Source organism: Tasmannia lanceolata, unplaced genomic scaffold (assembly GCF_043159265.1).
Source record: "Tasmannia lanceolata isolate RefF3 unplaced genomic scaffold, GAP_Taslan_0.1 ptg000006l, whole genome shotgun sequence".
NCBI lineage: Eukaryota > Viridiplantae > Streptophyta > Magnoliopsida > Canellales > Winteraceae > Tasmannia > Tasmannia lanceolata.
The window spans coordinates 12,488,061-12,509,214 of record NW_027518683.1 but is presented as its reverse complement, the minus strand read 5'-3'; the positions used below and the strand labels follow the sequence as shown (position 1 = coordinate 12,509,214).

Here is a 21,154-nt window from a genome sequence, read left to right as displayed (position 1 = left end):
CTCGTGTAGTCTATTATTTTTCAAAAAGTAATGTATGGACTATACCATAGGAAAATCCAAACCGCAGTGGGGAGGGAAAAAGGAGGGGATGGGGATTAGATATTCCCCGCGGGGAGGGGAGGGGGATTCCCCACCATCCCTGCAGTGGGGAGGGGGGAAATTCCCTGAAGAGGGAAAGGGGTAGGGGACCCCAACATCCGGCCCCGACCCGCCCCGTTGCCAGCCGTCAAAGTCATGTATAATTTAAAAAAATTCAGGTTTGGAAATAATGACAAATTTTGAATCATTGTAGATTTTTTAAAGCTTAAAAAGATCTGAATTTCCTGAAAATAAAATCAATTATTCAGAAATTTGTGACTATGTTCCAAAGAACTAATTCTTAACAAGACGTAAGAGTTTGCATAAAAGATTCTATAGAGCATATTCTAAAATTATCTTGACATTTCCACAGAGATAAGAGGCAAAACCGGAATTAAAATATTTTACATGTAGCAGTAGGTCATTGAATCGAGGGAAAAGTTATGCAATGTTTCCTAGACAGGGCCATGGTGTTACTAATGATTTTTGACGGTCGGGCTTTTATTTCCCACCTGGGTCTTCTCCCCCTGACACGAGTCCCACCTGTCACCTAGCCTTCACTCGATAAAAAACAACCGTTACCACTTACTTACCCCGGTCTGATATAATAAATTTAAAAATATTCTATTGTAACACCTTGCACAAGATCTAAACCGTTCATCTTGCTGTTGCCGTTGGAGATCGGTGGCCAGCAAACAATCTTTTGATCAGCGATATCCATTATACTAGCAAAATCCCCTCGATCTTTGGGTCCACAGGACGAATCGTCAAGATCTAGCATTCATGCACACGTGTACGGTTTCAAAATTCCGTAATGAATTTTGAGCACGATTTCCCAACAAGGGGTTTAGACTAAAAGTCTTCTGGAAAGGGTAAGGGTCCCACTTTTTCCTGTTTACTTGATTGGTAGGTTAATCTTAGAACCTTGATCCATCAATCTTAATCAACGGTTCCATAAAAAAAAAACCCAACCGTTGATTCTTGTCGTCTGTTATCCAACGAAAAATATATCATTTCGAGATGGGAGCGGAACCACATGGATCAGTTCTTGATGTTCTACAAGATCAACTGTCTCGATTAGTCAAATATTCAACCGTTACCATAGATTTTTATATTGCTCTGCTCCTGCAACAACTTCGTGGTCTCCACATCCTTTATCTACGGAGACTACGGGCAACAAACAAAATTTGAGAATTGAGAAAGGAAATATATTAAAAGCGCAAAAAAGGAAAAAAACATTTAAAATAAAATCCACGCCAGCTAGGCAAACCCGCTTTTACTACGGGCCCTAATCTCTTTGTTTTCTCATGCGTTTTGCAGAATCCCTTCGCTGGCCATGTGATTTTTCTCCAAAGAGAATCTACCGTTGGATTACGAAGAAAAAACAAAGCATTTCTTATATTATTAAAAGCTATTTCTTTTTCTAATTATTATTTATCGATATTACTGCCAAAAAAAAAAGAAAAAAGAATTTGAAAGTTAGGCAGTTAAGACCGCAGCGATTTTGTTGCTCTCTCTTCGCCATCTTACAAGGAAAAATTAACCCTTTTTTTATTTAAGGCCATGATAAATTCGCACCCCTGTAGGATAATTCACCCCTTTAACGTCAATTAAGACAGACTTTAATGCTAACAGTGGTGCGAATTATCCTATAGGGGTGAGAATTTATCAATAGCCTTTTTTTAATTCAAGTATTTTTTTTTTGACCGTGGAAGGGCGAGGATATGGGGGCCACTATGCCTACTTTCCGTTACTTTTTCGCCTCATCATGGCCGGTGGCCGACCTTCCGGTATCGCGAAAAGCGAAAGCTAAGCAAAAAAAGAAAAAAAGGAACTAAATTAAAATCCAAATAAAAGGCAAAGGCAAATTTAAAATCAAGAGTTATATACTCTAATCTCTTACATTTCTACTGTTTTTATTGTACTTTTCTTACCTGGTTAATATCAGGCCAGCTAAAAAAAACAGCCAGAGAGAGAGAGAGAGAGAGATTTGGTATTTGAATTATGGTATTCCTTTTTGTTATAAGAAATCGATTATTTTAATGAAAAAGAGTCGATCACAGTTCATCACCTGGGGCCTTTGTTTTCGTTAGTGATAAGCACGCCTGACACTCATCATACCCCCACCACCTCTCTCTCTCCTGGTTTTCTTCTTATTCTTCTGTTGAACCTCTTTTCGCACTTTTTCTTGCTCTGTTCCTCAAGGACCGATTCATTTCTAGGGTTTTTGGCTCCTTTCGGATAAATTCTTGCTTAGGGCAGAGGACGGCGCCGCCCGTTGAAGGTATGATCCAACGTTATTAACCTTTTGTTTTGTTTTTATTTTGTGTTCTATTAAATTATTGTTTAATTTGTGCAAAAGTGATCTTTTTTCATTTAAATGTCGAGTTAGAAATGTGTTAGACATTCTGCCTGTCTGCAATTCTCTTGATTTGAGCGTGGAATTCGATTTGAGTTTTCTACCACCATAGAAAGAGGATTTTTTTATTTTTTTGGCCACATCTTTGATTTCAGATTTGTTTGGATTTGGCTGAATTGAGATGAGGCAGCCTGTTTTTGTTCGCAAGGTGATTAAAGCGTAATTTGTGTATGTGTGTTTGCTTGTGATTTTTGGAAGGGATGTTTTCTGTATGTTTGAGGTGGAATTCATTTTAAAGCTCCTTAGGTCTTGTTCGTTTTGGATTTTGAGAATTGATTTTGAGTCCAAAACTGATTACTGGACTCAAATTTTTTTTTTTTAAAAGAAGAAGTTTTGACTTAAAATTAATTCTCAAAATACAATACGAACAGGGCCTTAGGATTTGGGAATCAGTTCAAAATTTTGTTTTGTCAAACAGTTCTGATTCCTTGAGTCTCCATTTCTCACAACCTTTCTTATTGATTTTATCTGGTTCTCATTGTAAATCACAAAGTTTCATGACTATGACTCTACTCCTGATTCTAGGATTAATCTCATAGTGGAAAACAATTCCATCTCATATTGATAACGTTTCACGCTGGCCTTGAATTGTATTTCAATCTATTTGGGAAGTTAAAGAGAGGAACAGAAAACATGTTCTTATCGTGCTCAACTAATCCATATTTCATTTTTACCATTGAATAGGAAACATAGGCATACTGTGCCCTACCGGAATAAGAATAATAAGTTACTTTCTGCTTTTCTTTCATGGTGGTACTTATGAAATTAATCATCTACGAGACAGGTTAAGAATGGCAACCCACCCATATTAGTTGCTACCTTATCACTCATGGATTTATATTTTGCTTATTGCCCATATCTTATTCATTTGTTTAGCTGAATGAGCTATCTTCATACGTGAAACTTCAAGATTGTGACAAGGAGCACCATTCCAATTGAGCTACCTGTGACCCCAGAATTTTGTGGGTTTTCCATGTCTTATCTCTACCTACTGTTTATTTTACTTTCCTGCGTGGAACTATCTTCTTATTTTCAATTTTCTGGAGGTAGACTTTATAGAGATAAACAGTTCAGAAAACAATATGTTTACTTATTGATAACCGGGTTCATTTGGTGGCTTGGTAGGTTAAGGCTTCAGTCATTGGGCAAGATAAAGACAAAAAAGAACAAGCAAAAACTGAAAAAAAAGAGACAGTATATGATTGTACATAAATTGTTTCTTCATCTTTCCTTAATGTTGTTCCTATGGAAACACACAACATCATTGGAAGGGACAAGGAAAAACTGAAATAAAAAATAAAGTATATGATTGTACATAAATTGTTTCTTCATCCTTCCTTACCATTGTTCCTATGGAAACACACAACATCATTGGAAGGAACAAGGAAAAACTGAAATAGAAAAAGACAGTATAGATTGTACATAAATAAATACTTCCTCCTTCCTTACTGTTGTTCCTATGGAAACACAGAACATCATTGGAAATCAGCCCCGAGGGTGACAACTAGGTACACCTAATTTTTTTTATAAGAACTTACAGCTACAGGGAGCATAAATAGCTAAAAATTTGGCCAAGTACACAGTAAAGCAATGGGACCTTAGTCAGAATGATTTATTACTTTTGTATGTTACCAATTAATTATTGTTCCAAATTGGACATGTGGTAAATTTATGAACATACCAAAAGTGGCTCACTAGTTGCCCTCTTCTTCACCAATTATGTTGTGTCATCAATCTATCTTTCCAACTGTGCATCTTGTCTATTTATTCCATGTCTCAATTCTTGGAAGCCATTCAAAAGCCTCTCTTCCTTTCATATTTTATGTCTGCCTTTGTCAATATCCTTTATATTGCTGAATTCTAGAGGTCTAATTCCATGACTCTTTTGATGAAGTTCTCATGTGGAATTTTATATAGAATATTTATGTGATTCAAGAGTGCAGTTGTCATTGCTTTTCCATTTGATTGAGTGATGATATACCTGTTTTCATACATGAATGTAAACCGGTAATGAAAATCTTTATAGCTTTGCTGGATTCAACCAATGAATATTGAAATTGCAGGACATTCCGACATCCTTTTTGTGGCCAAAGTGGACAGAGAGTACTTTAAAGCCCAATATCACTATGGCTGTTTCCATGAGGGATTTAGATCCTGCTTTCCAGGGAGCTGGGCAAAAGGAGTATCCTTCATCTTATGAGTTGCTTCAATATAAATAAATTTTATTGGGTTTCTTTTTCTCTGGTTTCAAGATTATTCATTTCCTTATTTTTTGAAAAGGGTATGCAATCACATGACACTGTGCACAACTTTCTTCTATGTCCATTTAGATGGCTTAGAATTTGTTCTTTCAGTGGATGGCACTTTTTATTGAATGTTTAGCGATTTATGCATACACTAAGTTTACCATGGAATGGTCAATATGAGTTGAAACCAAGAGAATTTCATGTCATTGTCACTTCAAAATAACCTAATATCAGACCAGTTGCATTGGCCAAATATTGCATGAATTTTAATCATACGAATTGCTTATATCATTCATTTTGTATTCCTATGACATTGGCTTAGAGGGCAAGTGTAGTTTTATCTCATTGATTTCTTACCATTAACAATCATTTACTACTTGAAAGAAGGTTCATCTATCATTTGTAGGAATAGTAAGTGATATTTGTAGACACTGTATCTCGATATGAGACAAAGGGATCTGTCAGAGCTGGTTAGAGTGTTTTGGAGCGGGATCAATATCGGATCATCCTTGAATGGTTCCTTCCCTTTTCGACATTTTGGTGGGAAATTGGTCCCTCCCAACCGATTGATTGTTGGGCTGGGCACCCAACAGCTTCAGCAGGTTTGAGTATTTCTCCATTCCAAGAGACGGGAAGTGTGCACTCCCCTACTAGTTTTTCGAGCACTCCTTGAACCACCAGGCAGCACCATTTACCAATAGGTGGTGGGTTATAGGTGGGAAGAATGGAGGGGAGTTGGGGCGGCAAAGGGAGCCACCCAAAGCCTTTAGTGGGTTTTTTGCTTTTTGTGGGATAATCATTCTCATCGAATCCAGATATGCTTCCTGAATTGGTTCATTTCGTGGTCATCTCCGGAATAGGCTGAGATATTAACAGCCTTATTCCAATTACCCACACCACACTTTTGAATGAGATAATTTCTCTGAAGGGGTGAACAAAGAAAATGATTGATGATGGGGTCATTGTGGTCTAATCCAATCATTTTCGTTTAGCCCGAAATGCTGAAATGTACGGGACTACGGTATTCAGCTTATAAACTGCAAAATAGGAATGGGAAAATGAACGATTGAACGTTTATAAAAAAATGGATCATTTTGCATCCCAAGGACAGACTGTTTGAATGTCACATGTTGGGTTCAGAGAATGAGAGCATTCGAACTTCTTGAATTGTGTAGGCATTCTGTTGATTGAAGAAAGCTAGTAGATAAATTATTCTTTGGAGAAATGCATGGGCAGTGTGCTTTTCTTGAATTTTGTAGATTCATCTCCTGCTTGATGAAAGCTAGAAGCTTTTAGGTCCAAAAAATTCTAAGATGTCACAATCGCTTGGGTTGAGGATGCAACAAGTGGCTGCAAAGCCCCTACTTTTTTCCTATCAAATTGTCTTTTGAATGCTCCAAAACTCGATCTGATGAAAGTATCAATGCCATGATGGCCTTTAACTAGTTGACTCAAGATTTTTGTCTGTAAATGCTGTTGCCAGATCTCTTATTGAGCAACTATGGCTGAAAGGTACAATATCCAATTGGTTCCCAATGGAATTTATTCTAAATACACGAGTATTTGATTGTCTTACTGAAGATTTATTATTCATTTTTTTGGTTGGTCAGCTGGGATTGAACCTTCGACCTCTAGGATGAAGAACAAAGCCTTGACCATTGAGCTAGATGCTCAATCCTGGATTTTTTTCACTGCGCGAAGAGAAATTGTTGTAAGATGTTTTGTCGAAAGTCCTACATTAGCTAGTTGAAGTTTTGGCGATTTTGTGGAGATATATAAAGTATCAATATATAAAATGAATATACAGAACCTTAGTTTCCTATAACGAACTATACACAGCCTTCTTTGATCTCTTGTGTTCATTTCCATAAAAATGACATTGATGTTGCTTCCGTTGGCTGATGTGAATCTCTAGTCACGTCCATTATGAAGCTAAGCAACTTTTCTCACCAAATTCACAGATTTCAATGCCAATTGTTTGGAACTATTTGTCTGAGAGCACATGCCTAGAATTTAGAATGCAGTGTAGGGTAGTGGCAATAGGTCAATTGATCTTTGAGCATCTTTTAGGTGCAGGGATCAAAATACGGAGTGACTTATAGTGTTCTTAGTTGGTGTAATTTACCCTCAAAATTGACCATTACAAATCACTAACAAACAAACTATTTGAGTTTTATTATTTGAAATCATGTCATCTAAACATGACGGAATGAAGATCCATTTCAATCTGTTGGAACATTCTTAACACTAATGTGTTTTCCCTCTTTTTTCGTGATGCAATATTGCAAGCGGAGTTTCCTTCATCATTATTATTAAATTTCAGTAACTAGGTTTGCAAATATTTGTATCTTATATTCCTTGACAATGTACAGCGGGATGGAGATATGGCGTATTGAAAATTTTCATCCTGTGCCTGTCCCAAAGTCTTCATATGGCAAGTTTTTCACAGGAGATTCATATGTGATTTTGAAGGTACCCAGCAATTTTCACATTTAATTGCACGTGATTTCATTTTCCATCCATTTCATTTAAATGCTGCTTCAGGCATCTCATACAAAGTTGGATCTGGAAAATATGGCCTTGGTTGCATGTGGGTTGTGTGCTGGAAGTAATCGTGTGGTTGTTTTCTTTGTTACGAGGGCTAGAAATGGCTCTTTTTTGGCTTCACTTTTATAAGAACAGTAGCTTCAAATGTTCAGTCTTCTCCCAATCATTGAAAATAACTGAATGTTGGTCTCGCTATTCAAAAAAAAAAATGAATGTTTGAAAGCCTCATTGTCTGCCAGTACCAGTTTCACAAATCTTCATGTGTTCCTTTGCTCCTCCAGCTCCAGAAAAGAGAGCTTTAGTTGGATGTGCTTACTGAATTGGGCCGCCCTTTTTTTTAGTTGGATGCGCTTACTGAATTGGGCATGCGAGGAACCTGAATTTCTTGTGGTTTTAAATCTTTATTTTTTGTTTAGGAATGCTTAATGAGAACTCAGTCATCATGTATAGTATCATGCGTTTGAGTAATGAGAACATGACTATGGTAGATGTGTTGACGCCATCTGGGAGTACCTTTAAGTGTGATGTAGCATAATTATTTCCTAGTTCTGTGAAGAGGGATGGATACTGTGGTGTGTGGTAGTTGAACCTTTTGAGAATCTCTGAGACGGTGTCTGCACCTCAGGATCATCTCTGTAAAATACATTAAGGTTGCAGGAAGTAATTGTTGTTGTGCCAAACATAGTGAAATATAAGGAATATCAGTGTAAAATAATTAGCATTCTGTTTTTCTTGTCATGCCCATTTGAAGTGCTTTCTGTCGGCAATTTTTCCGCATTCCTTTTTCCATGTTCTCTTTGTATCATTATTGGAGATTCACCAACATTATTTCGAGATATGGGATCTCAGTTCTAGGCTGGATATATCCTTCTCCCTCATGCCTTGATAGGCTAGTTTGATGGCTGATGACCTTGCAAAGTTGGGGCCTTACTAATCTGCTGCATTATCTTTCTCTGTTGGTCTGGGTCCATCTCGAGCTTAGTCCGTTACATTTTTTAATAAATTTGTCTTTTCATATAAAAAAGAAAAAGAAAAAGAAATGCTGATTGAAGAGAAACAAGTGGCAAGTGACACATATATCTCGGTAGCCTACTTGCCTGACGGAAGATGCTCCTCTCTCAGGATTAGGACATATGAATGGTTGTAACAGTTAGTTACTATTATTTGATTTGCATCAACATCTAGGTAGATACAGTAAGTGCAATCCTTCCGTATTTTGTTCTGTTCTCCATCTCTCAGCTTACATTTTTCTCTCCCACGACTATGGAGCTACTGATATCTTTAATTAGAATGGTCTTGTACAATGACTGCAAAAGTAGTGGCTCACCTAATTACTCATTTACCAGAAAACCCATGAGAAATCAGCTTTATATTTGGCTGTTTGTTGTCTTGACTCTTGACAGTCTCTATTTGCACATGGTTAAAGCTTTTTTCCTCTATTTTGAGTTCTGCTATAAATATGTGTAGCCCAAAGTTTCCTTTTAAATAATGCGCATGTATGAACTTCGATGTTGCTTAACGAATTAATTGGTTCATTTTTTGTTTGTTATTCGTGTCAGGTGCTTTGCATTTCATCGATCTCAATAATCATTTTTTCTCAAACTTCTAAATGTTTCTCTTTCTGCAGACCACTGCCTTAAAAAGTGGTGCTTTTCGTCATGATATCCACTATTGGCTCGGCAAAGATACAAGTCAGGTTAGTTAAATCCTTATTCTTTAGATTTCTGTGCTACTTGCTTTTCCTGTTAAATCACTACTACCAATATGTGGGAGGTCTTTGTTATCTGATAGCTATTTTCTCTGTTAAAATAAATAGGATGAAGCTGGTACTGCAGCCATCAAGACTGTGGAACTGGATGCAGCTCTTGGAGGACGTGCTGTTCAGTACCGAGAGGTACAGGGCCATGAAACCGAGAAGTTCCTGTCTTATTTCAAACCGTGTATCATACCCCAAGAAGGTGGGACCGCATCCGGGTTCAAGCATCCTGAATTGAGCGAGCATGAGACCCGTTTATATTTCTGCAAAGGAAAACATGTCGTCCATGTAAAGGAGGCAAGTTTATGTACTTGTTTAATCATTTCTTCTCACAAGGGTTATATACTTATATTTACATCACTCTGTTTATTGGACATTCTGAAGCTTGCTCATTTTTTATCAGGTCCCTTTCGCTCGATCGTCACTCAATCACGATGACATATTCATTCTGGATACCAAGTCTAAAATTTTTCAGTTTAACGGATCAAACTCATCTATTCAAGAAAGGGCTAAAGCTCTTGAAGTTGTTCAGTACATAAAAGATACGTATCATGATGGGAAATGTGAGGTAGCTGCCGTTGGTAAGGAAAACATATGCACCTTGATATCTGATGATGATAATTGAACACCTGGAGATGATTTAATTTGATTTTTTTATCTGATCTTTTTACTCAGAGGATGGGAAGTTCGTGCCTGATGCTGAGACTGGAGAATTCTGGGGTTTCTTTGGCGGCTTTGCTCCACTTCCAAGGAAGGCGGCCACTGATGATGGAATTACTGATACCTTTTCCACAAAGCTACTCTGGTAATTTTTTCCATGGGTTCATATTAACAAGTGTGCCTTTTTTATAGCAAGGTTTTACATGTTGGTTTGGGCGTACCACCGAAACTGAAATCATGTAAAATTTGGTTTCGGTTGTAATTTCAGCCGAAATCATGTAAAATTTTGACAAAAATTTCGGTTCTTTAAAAATTTCCACCGAAATGTATAAAATTTCGGTGGGAATTAGGCCATTTTGGTAGAAATTTTGTAAATAAGGGTGAAAAACGAAATTTTGATTGAAATTTTGGCCGAAATTTCAGATTTAGTCGAAATTATGAGGAAATTTCGGGGAAATCATGTACAAATCCGATTCAATGTAATTTCGGTTTCAGTCCAAACCGAAACCGAAATATTTCAGCCGAAATTTAATACTATGCTTGGTCGGCCATATTACATTGGGGCAGACAGTAGTGGTGTGCATATTACATATTGGTTCTAACAAAAAAATTTCTTGTTTTTTCATAGTGTTGAGAAAGGGCAGTCAGAGCCTGTCCAGGCAGATTCCTTGACAAGAGAGTTGCTCGACACCAACAAATGCTACCTTCTTGATTGTGGAATTGAGGTTTTTGTATGGATGGGCAGAAATACGTCACTTGATGAGAGGAAAAGTTCAAGTGCTGCTGCAGAAGTACTACCCCTAACCAATGCTTGCCAAAGTTTTTTTTTTGAATGGTGCTTGCCAAAGTTTTATTTTAGGCTTTTTCTTTTGAAGGAGATTTAATATGTCTAGTATGTATCATCTTTGATGTCACTACACAGGAGTTACTTCGTGGCCCTGACCGACCAAAGGCTCACATAATTCGTGTAATTGAAGGATTTGAGACAGTTATGTTTAGATCAAAATTTGAAGCATGGCCCCAGACAGATGATGTGACTGTGTCCGAGGATGGTCGAGGCAAAGTTGCAGGTCAGTATTGAAAATTTTCACACCTATGGTAGACCATAATCTTAATTTCCTTCTATCGTTTATTGTATTCAGAAAAAATTTTCCTAGATTTTTAAACAGGTTATCCTCTTTATTTTTTAGCCCTTCTAAAACGCCAAGGATTTAATGTCAAGGGCCTCCTGAAAGCTGCTCCTGCAAAAGAAGAACCTCAACCGTATATTGATTGCACTGGAAATCTGCAGGTGTAGTTATGGCTCTTTGTAAATGAATGGTGATTCCAAAGTTCGTGCTTTAAAGTGATTGTTGTAACCCAAGTTGTAGAATGCACATGGAATTCCACATCAGGTTCTTAACTATCTTTCCAACTTTAATCCACAGGTTTGGCGTGTGGATGGCCAGAAAAAGACGACTCTTCCGTCCTCTGAACAGTCAAAGTTTTACAGTGGAGATTGCTTTATCCTTCAGTACACTTATCCTGGAGAAGATACCGAGGAATATCTTGTTAGCACTTGGTTCGGGAAGCAGAGTGTTGAGGTGAACGAATCTATTCTGCAATTCTAAATTATTTATTTAGTTCCATATCTGGTATGTTTACTGGCAGAAAACCTTCCCAGTAGAAAGAACATTAAGACCTTGAGGTTCAGTCCGAGTTCTTGCACAGGTTAAAGCAGAGAACAATGTCGCTTGACCTGGAATCAAATATCAGGATCTTTTTAATTGGCCTGCAGTGCGCTTCATATATGATATATTCGGTTTATTTGTACATTTGTATGCTGCAATTATAGAGTATCGTTTATTATATATTATTTGTTTTATCATTTTGTGCTTTGTAGCTTAGTAATTGGAGCACCAACTCATTTACTCACTCCCATTAGTTTTATGGTCACATTCCCATTAATTTTATGCAAACTGAAAACAACTTGGGTAGAAACAGTGAGGAAAGACTTGAGGGCTAGGAACATAACAGAGAACATGACCTTGGATAGGATAGAATGGAAGAAAATGATCCATGTAGACGAACCCAACTAGTGTCAGGATTAGACTACTGAGTCAATTTGAGCCGGGTAGATCCTTTCACCTTCTTCATTAAAATTTTCTAAAGGATTCATTAGCCGACCCCAACTAGTTTGGGACAAAGGCTTAGTTGAGTTGAGTTGAGTACTCCTCTATTATGTGGCACTGGCAAGGAAGATAGGGAAGAAAACAAGGCCCGCACAATAATAGATTTTGCCTCTACTATTGCAGAACCTTTCAATCCTATAGAATCAGCTGATACAGATAGTATGGGGATGTCATCACCACAGAGACCTAAAAGACACTCTAAAAACATAAATAAGGACCCCTCTAAAACCAGGGATGATCCCCATCACATATTGTATTGGAGCCGTGCAGATACACCTACCAATATGGATATTAAAATTCTTGAGTACGACACAAGTAAAATGTGTGCCCCAGTGTTTTAGCACTGTTTTCAGGTTCTGTCTGCAACTCTTGTGGTTAGCATTTTGTATTTGTTGTTATGTCTGAAACTCTTGTGGTCAGCATTTTGTATTTGTTGTTACAATGACACCTATAGCAACAGTTTGATGAGTAGACTTGATTTGCTGGCCAATAGAGTTAACTCGGCCAAGTTTCGAGTTGATTTATTAAATTTTAGTATTATGATGTTACTTTTCATAGTGACTTTTGATACGTAACATTATACATTTCTTTTGTCCCCCTGAAAACCGACCATGTTCAAATACAGGAAGAGAGAGCTGCAGCGATCTCATTCGCAAGCAAGATGGTTGAATCTTTGAAATCGCAGCCTGCTCAGGTAATTTATATCTTCCGGTGTGGTAGGATTTCTTATCAGAATTGAAAAGGTTATTATGATTTTATTTTTCTTTGGTAATTTTTTTCTTAATTTATTACCAACTAATGCGTTTACAGGCTCGCATCTTTGAAGGAAAGGAACCAATTCAGTTCTTTTCAATCTTCCAGAGTTTCATTGTATTTAAGGTGTGTTCAAATATTGAGATTTGTGGTCTGAACAAGGTGTATTTCTCTTTTATCTAGAATGGTTATTTCTAGAATTTTCTTTGAAATTTCTTCAAATGGATCTTGTCACTGACTAATATGAAACTTCATTAGGGTGGTCTTAGCTCTGGATATAAGAATTACATATTGCAGAAAGAAATTACAGATGAGACATATACAGAAGATGGGATTGCATTGTTTAGAGTTCAAGGTTCTGGCCCAGATAATATGCAAGCCATTCAAGTGGAACCGGTACATCCTTCTTGGCTTGTAGCTCTCAATTTTCTGATTTAATAATTTAATACAGCTTAGAACACCCCTCTGAATAGTGGTTATGAACCATTTGTTTCAATCTCTGTGTTGGGACCTTCAATTTGATCTTTTGTTTCATATTTTTCATACCTGGAAAACTTGACCTTATCTGATTTGGTTGTAGATTATCTTTTGAGCATATGAAAAGGGTAAATATATGAAGGAAATGTATAATATGTATATGTATTTGAATATGTACCCTCTAAAATGTATATGAATATGCACCCGCTAAAATGTGCACACCTAGAATTTCCTAATGCATTTATCTTTTTTTTGGGGGGGGGGGGGGGGGGGGGGGGCGGTTAATGGGGTCTTTAACATCCACGTCTCTCTTTTACATCTTCTATCTCTCTCCGTCATTTTAAATTTTATCAGCTTCCTTTTTAGCATGGGGCTATATTTTTCATTTGTCCAACTCAGTGTTGTTCCCGTCAGGAGATCTCAACCGCATTGAACTATATATTCCTTGGATCATGTGGGGAAATTATATCAAAGAAAAGAAAGGTAATATAGTGGTCCAGTGAAGGTCATTGACCAAATATAAAATTGAAATACATTACCCAAAAATCCAAGGACTACAACAAGGTATAACAAAAAATCATTTTAGATTTTTTGTTCTTTTTTGTCTGCCCCTTTGGGTTTATCCTGTTTTCTCATGTCTTGTAATTGCAAGTGGGGACTTCTTGTCCTCAATGTAATCGTTCGATATGAATACAATTGTCATTTTTCAAAAATAAAAATAAAAATTCATATTAGATTTGGTTGTCATCTAGTACAAACTCCTTGATTGGCATGATGTTCATTGGTGGAAGATCTAGAATGGTGTTTTGAAGAGTTAAGTTTTCCTCTATTAGTCCATTCCTATTTATTCTAAAGGATTCATTTAGCCGACCCCAACTAGTTTGGGACAAAGGCTTTGTTGAGTTGAGTTGAGTTGAGTTCATTTTTTAGTTTAAGAAAGAAAGTGGGTAACATCATACATCGTACGTTTCCTGCTCAAAAGTTTTATAATAAAGAGAACTTCAACAAATTGCACCCAGATCACTCATAAATAATAAATACACAATGCCTAAATGCCCTGTCTACTACACACCCAATAGTAAAGCCTACACCCCACAATGAATTACACTCTGTAGCAGATCTAAAGGGCCACTCGGAATTTAATGCCATTAAAAAAGTTAAAGCACATCTGGAATGTTTTTCGAGACTCATCACCCACTCTTGTATCCCTGCTTGGTTTCTGGTAATTATGGTCTAAACTACGATATGAAACCCTATTTATATTAGTGTCTTTGCCTATCACAGCTTCTTCCATGCATGATTTATCTCCTTGCATTGGATGCTTCCATACTACGTCACATAAATTTATTGGCATCTTTCTCAAAAAAAAAAAAAAAAAAAAACATAAATTGATGATTCTCATGGACTTCGTCCTGTCAATCTTCATAATATGGCTAACACATATATTGGATTTTTACCTTGTGGATGCAAAAGCTTCAAGTGATCTTCACTGTTGGTATATCTTTAGTTTAATATTAAATGTTGCATCTTGCAATTTGTCACTTTAAGCTTATCTTGATGAGATTTTGTGATCCTAATAGGATTTTTTCTCCAATGAAGCAAATTTACTAACGTTTTATTCAATCAGGTGGCATCATCTTTGAATTCCTCTTATTGCTACATACTACAAAGTGGTTCTACTGTTTTTACATGGTCGGGAAGCCTTACTACCTCAGAAGACCAGGAGCTTCTTGAAAGGCAGTTGGATCTTATAAAGGTTGGCTACTTTACTTAGCTATTTCACAAAGGTTTCAGAAGGGATTGTTTCCTTTGTATGGTTCAATAGTCTTTGGACTTGATTAGATACAGTTACTATATTTGAAATTTCTGATGTGTTTATTCGGAAAGTTTGAATGTTAATTTTCCTCACTATTTTAGAACCTGTCAGTATATGAATATAAATGATTATTTATTCTTTTTGCAACTCTATGATTTTTTATTGGAATATTTACATGCTGTAATTGTTGGTGTCATTTCCTGCATCATGCATTATCTTGTTCGTTACTGTATGTGTATGATATCCTTGTCAATTTTTCACAGCCAAATGTGCAGTCCAAGCCACAGAAGGAAGGTACGGAAACTGAGCAGTTCTGGGATTTGCTTGGTGGTAAATCTGAATACCCCAGCCAGAAGATTGGAAAGGATGCAGAAAGTGACCCTCACCTTTTCTCATGCTCTTTCTCAAAAGGTAGGAAGTACAATATTATCTGTTAATGACTTAATCTCTTTTTCATTCCATTGGCAACATTGTATTATATTTTATGTCCCATATGAGTCTAATACACATTGGTTTTATTAAAACAATCGCTGCTGTTATGTCCGTGTGCACGCAGGCAAATTAAAGGTGTGTACCGTGAATTTTTTTCTTGTGTATATTCTTTATTACTCTCACCGTGAAACCAAAAAGTATGCTGACTGTTTTTCTCTCTGCTTTTATTCTTTATTCTTCCATGCAGGTGACAGAGATATTCAATTTCACCCAAGATGATTTGATGACTGAAGACATATTCATTCTGGATTGCCACTCAGAGATATTTTTATGGATAGGGCAGCAGGTGGAATCCAAGGTCAAGCTGCAAGCTTTAAACGTTGCGGAGGTACGATGTATTATTCCTTGGTATATTTCCGTTTTTCTATTCTAGCCAGTGTTTAAAAACTCCTTGACTCGGCAAGGAACTCGCCCGAGTCGACTCCTTTTTACCTCGGCCGCATTCCGCATTTCACCACATCCGCGTTCCGCGTTTTGCCTTATAGAGTCAATAAACTCCTTTGACTCTCCCGAGTTATGACCTTGTCAACCGTGTTAACCGCGTTCTTGGCCGCGTCCGCGCCGAGTCAACAAGGATTTTTCTTGGCCGCGTTCCGCGTCAAATCCGCGTTTTTAAACACTGATTCTAGCTTCTTGGTTAGGCTCCTAATCTCTTTTCTCATTCTTATAGAAATTTCTCGAACTTGATTTCCTTTTGGAAAGATTATCTCGAGAGACTCCAGTATTTATCATCACAGAAGGGAGTGAGCCATCTTTCTTTACACGCTTCTTCACGTGGGACTCAGCAAAATCGACAGTACGTATTACATCATATAACGGAAGCTTCATGTTACTGATAAATCATATAAACTCATGTACATTTCGGGCATGTTTGGCTACCATGAATTTTTTTTTTTTCATGATAAATTAGTCTCTCCAAGTGGTGAGAAAGGGGTAGAGAGAGATTTGAGAGGGCATGACTGAGATGAGGGTGAGAGGTGGCTAAAAATAAGGAAAAAGGGAGGAGAGAGATTTGAGAGTGCAGGGCTGAGACAGGGTGAGAAGTGGCTAAAAATCAGGAAACAAAAAACTGTACTCAAAATAGGCTTGACGTTTTCCTGATTTTCAGCCCCCTCTTACCCTCATCTTAGTCATGCCCTCTCAAATCTCTCTCCTTCTCCCTTGCTTCCCTACGCCTCTCTCACCACTTGGAGACACTAATTTATCATGAAAAAAAAAATTCCCCGCTGCCGGACATGGACTGAGCATACAAAGAGCTATAGATGCTATTTGGGGGCCTTCCCTTGATTTTTCTAGTCATACCCCGGATTGCATGCCTATAGAATTTTTTATGTTATATTAGAGTTAAAAACTTGGATCCTCTTCACAGACAGTTTTGTTTACAGATGCATGGGAATTCATTCCAGAGGAAGCTTGCACTAGTGAAGAATGGAGTGACTCCAAATTTAGAGGTAAGAAAATAACTTATGATTTTTTATTATCTCAAGGAGCTTGTGTACTTTTCAGTTAGATCATGGATGCATGAACGCTTTTCTTCTTTGCAGTATATCCTTCCATCCTTTTATCATTTTTTCACGTTGTTACTTCCCAACATTGTACTATGTGATATTAGTCTTTGTAGGCCTTATATGTTTATAAATGGATGTTTTGTACCTTTTTCTTCTTTCCAAGATAATCTTCTCCTTATTATATTCCATAATTTTTTTCCCATTATGATCCATAATTTTTTTTCCCATTATACACTAAATGTGTTGCCTTTTCTTTCCTGCTTATCTGAGAGTCATCTTGCTTCAGAGTTGAGCATGCGACCTTCTCCATCTCCAGTTTCAATTATGAAATCCCTGAGCAAATGTGCTAATCTGTTCCAACGCTGAAGTTTATGACCGAAACAAAGTGATTTGTCTTGAAGTCAAACATGACCAATTTGTTAAAACAGTTAAAATGACTGAGAAATCATGGGAAAGCGTGCCCAATTTGCCTCCAAAATTCCCTTTTGGAGTCCAACATATGCATCTGGTTTTTTGAGTTCATGCTTCCAGTTTTAAGGAATGTGTTGTGCATGATACTCAATTCATGATTTCTCGTGTGCAAACCCGATTTCTAGATATATTCAGTGATATTGTTTTTTATTTTATGTAGACAAGGATCTGAGCTTTTGAAAGTTTTCTTAATGATCAGAGAGTTTGTCTTTTATTTTGCTTGGATGAATAGTTTCCTAATTTTTATTATTGTGACTGGGTGTCATCTCTGACTCAATATTTTGTCCTCCTGATTGGTAACTGTACAATTATTCTAAGAATGACTAGGATGCAAAAGGTGGCCAGCCACACCCATGTATATCTGGGCCCTACAATAAAGACACAAGCACTGACTCACCTGGGTAGCCTGCAGGGCATAACTATGATCCTAAGTTACTTAATAACTGAACTTGCTAAATGGGTCCCCCATTTCGAGAGGACGTCACTTTTAAAAACTATGTACTTCTACATTGTCTAAGACCCTCACTGTGTCAACTTCCAAATCTAACTTAGTTTATCTTCCTAAAGAAACACCTTCACTCCACTGAATTTCCTCAACCCCTCGTACCCCAAAACAGGAATAGCATTCTCAAAATGAGAATATAAAGAATTAGCAGAGAGTTGAAAGAGCATATTTAAAAATTAAAGAGTAAATTTAAAACTTAAAAAGTCATCTTGAGTTTCAAATAAAACTTGTGTGGGTTTTTTTCCAAAAAACTTGGCATTAAATATACATGAATAAGACACGTGAACTATAAATCTCTAAAAACTTGTAATTTTAATCAGTTGCAAAGTCTTTTTAGTACTTGTAACCCTTACCTACATTAACCCTTCCTCCTTAACCTACTATAACCCTACTTTTTCTTTACACTTCTTATTCTCTTCCAATGATGATTATTGCATGCTTCTTATTGACTTTCAATGACTATTCCCACACGTTTCCTCAGTACTTTCTGTTGAGCTTTTCGTTTCCTCAATTTTCTCTTTTTTGGATGACTCTCTTCTGACATTGCTTCTCGCACTCGCTTCCTACTCTGGCAACTGTGGCTTCCACATTAATACATAGATAATAAGTTTCTATTTGCAAATGTTCGTTTTAAAACAGTATCGAGGACCTGTTTTAATTTGCCTTTTTCACTTTCCATTTTCCAGAAACTATATTTTACATTCTTGAGATATATTAATTTTTATTTTTATTTTTGAAATGGGAGATATATTAATTTTCAACACATTAATCTATGGATAATAAGCTTATATTTTAAATTAGTATATAGGACCTTTTCTACCTAGCCTCCCATTTTCCATTTTCCATTTTCTTATTTCCAGAAACTAACTTTTATACTTTTGCAATGTATTCATTTTAGTTCTACTCTTGGCTGTGTTCAACTTTTAATACAATTTTAAATCTTTTTTCTTTATTCTGGAAATTTATTACCAGTTTTCTGAATACATATTTTCTGCATGATTAGAAGCCCAAAAGGAGAACAGCAGCATCATATACAGGAAGATCTAGCATGCCAGACAAATCTCAGCGTTCCAGAAGCATGTCCTTCAGCCCTGACCGAGTTCGCGTAAGAGGAAGGTCTCCAGCCTTCAATGCCCTTGCCGCCACTTTTGAAAATTCAAATGCCAGGAATCTTTCAACACCCCCTCCAGTTGTTAGAAAACTTTATCCAAAATCTGTTACACCAGACTCAGCAAAACTGGCCCCACGATCCACAGCAATATCATCCCTCACTGCATCTTTCGAGCCAGCAAAAGAAAATACTATATCACAATCTCCTAAAGGTATGGAATGTGTGATTTTTTTTATGGCCTATGAACATTTGTCTTAGAATTGACAATTGAACCTTTTTTCCACGGGTGAAGTGAGCCCCAAGGCTCCTGAATCGAAACCAGCGCCAGATTTCAAGAACTCTAATTCTATGAGCAGTAGAATTGAAGCCCTCACTATACAGGAAGATGTGAAGGAAGGTGAGGCTGAAGATGAAGAGGGTCTTCCTATATTCCCCTATGAACGCCTAAAAGTATTGTCGACTGATCCTGTTACCGAAATTGATGTGACCAAGAGAGAGGTAAAAAGGAAAACATTTTATCTCAAATCTGTATATATGTATAACACACACACAATAATGTTGATCTAACTTTTTTGTTGTGCTGAGTGCAGACATATCTATCTTCCGAAGAATTTCGAGAGAAATTTATCATGACAAAGGATGCTTTCTATAAGTTACCAAAATGGAAGCAAAATAAGCTTAAAATGGCTCTTCAGTTGTTCTGAGTCTATCTTGTTCTGAGTCTATCACTCATCAGTTATTCTGAGTCTGTCAAATGCTTCTACAGTTGAGCTTCAGTTCCCTACAACCAGAATGCACTGTGGCAGAAGCATTATTGCATATCTGTATGAATTCTTTATTTTTCTTTTCTTTTTGACATCTTGGTTCTTCTTTATTGCCTAGACTTCTGCATATCTGTCTGAATTCTTTATTTTTCTCTTCTTTTTGACATTTTGGTCCTTCTTTACTGCCTAGCGATTTACATTGGATTATAATTTTTTTCAGAAGGGAGCTGAACTTGGGTTATGAAGAAGGGGACAGCATCAGTGCCTTTTTAGCTGCTTCTGCTCCCAAAAGAAAATTTTTGTCTTTATGGGCGAGTACCCTACCAGGTTTTCTCCATTTTTTTCTTCCATGTTTGGACATCCAGCTATGCTTCTATTAGCTGTTTGGTATTCTTTATGGTCACAGGTTGGTTGTGAGCTTGCATTTTTGTTTTTCTCTTTTTTATTTATTTAACAATTGTTTCTACCAGAAAGAGTGAAAAGGGGTTGCCGCAGACTTCTAGATTGTATTGTGTATTGGAGGGATGAAAAGTGTGTAAAGCAGAGTGTAAAACGTTTGGTGCGAAATCTGCCTACTCCTTGTTTGTTTCAGTAACAAAGTCTCATTCTTTTTTCCCCAATTCTTTGCTCTTTGAGCTCTTCTTTTTGTTGGGTTATCTGGTCACGGGAGTGGAGATTGTTATGCCTCTTGCTCAAGAAGACAAGACTTCAATTCGAAAATGTAGTGGCAGGTGGAAGATGAGTCTGATTTTTGTGTCTTTCCTACTCAATTTTTTACTTATTCCATGTGAGAATTGAAGATGCCCCATCTTTGCAGAATCTATATTTGCTATTCAAGTCTCAAAGCATGTTAGGTTTCTGATTTTAATGATTTTAATAAGAAATGACTCCAACATTCGCGGTTTGGATTGGATTGGGGTCCCATTTGGCATCTTGTGATCGGGACCATTGACTGGTGTGTCATCAGGGGACAATCCACCTGGTCCGTAAAATTAATCCTTACGAAAATAAATAAATGGTCTGGCCTCTTGGTGGAGCCCTAAGCAATGCCTTAAAGATTAAGGAGATGGATCATCTGATCAAGGTGAAATTAACGGCAATGTAGCCATACATTTGGTGACCCAATGGATCAATGGACCTGTGGCATATAAATTATAAAACAAGAGAATGACAAGCCAGACCCTCACTAGCAAGATCAATTGTAGGGTTCCACATGGGGACATCTATATGCAACCGAGACCGCTGATCTTGTAAGACTTCATGAAGCGACGTGCATGCTCTTGGTTCCATGCGGAAGATAAAGGACTACAAATCAACAGTTCAAATTTTCTTGGGGGAACCCTAAAAATGGATTAATGGATCACGGGCCTAGGATCATAG

At 37.1% G+C, this 21,154-nt stretch overlaps 1 protein-coding gene across 1 annotated transcript; it reads left to right on the top strand.

Annotated features, from left to right (window-relative positions):
* The first annotated feature begins 1,943 nt into the window (after positions 1-1,943).
* On the top strand, positions 1,944-20,619 carry LOC143879732 (villin-4-like). The gene is made up of 24 exons (XM_077382266.1): positions 1,944-2,362; positions 4,561-4,679; positions 7,116-7,215; positions 8,918-8,986; positions 9,107-9,343; positions 9,450-9,627; positions 9,722-9,851; positions 10,335-10,497; positions 10,629-10,776; positions 10,897-10,997; positions 11,134-11,289; positions 12,503-12,571; positions 12,688-12,756; positions 12,889-13,026; positions 14,735-14,863; positions 15,187-15,334; positions 15,480-15,490; positions 15,603-15,743; positions 16,086-16,211; positions 16,801-16,866; positions 18,903-19,221; positions 19,303-19,508; positions 19,601-19,834; positions 19,995-20,619. Exons 2-23 carry the CDS (start codon positions 4,624-4,626, stop codon positions 19,712-19,714), a joined length of 2,874 nt encoding a protein of 957 aa, XP_077238381.1. The 5' UTR covers positions 1,944-2,362; positions 4,561-4,623; the 3' UTR covers positions 19,715-19,834; positions 19,995-20,619.
* Positions 20,620-21,154: the final 535 nt, after the last annotated feature.

Coding starts and splice junctions, on each gene's coding strand:
- LOC143879732 (XM_077382266.1), top strand. CDS start 4,624: ATGGCTGTTTCCATGAGGGATTTAGATCCTGCTTTCCAGGGAGCTGGG. Junction 9,852..10,334: donor TTTTCCACAAAGCTACTCTG/GTAATTTTTTCC, acceptor GTTTTTTCATAG/TGTTGAGAAAGGGCAGTCAG. Junction 19,222..19,302: donor TATATCACAATCTCCTAAAG/GTATGGAATGTG, acceptor CCACGGGTGAAG/TGAGCCCCAAGGCTCCTGAA.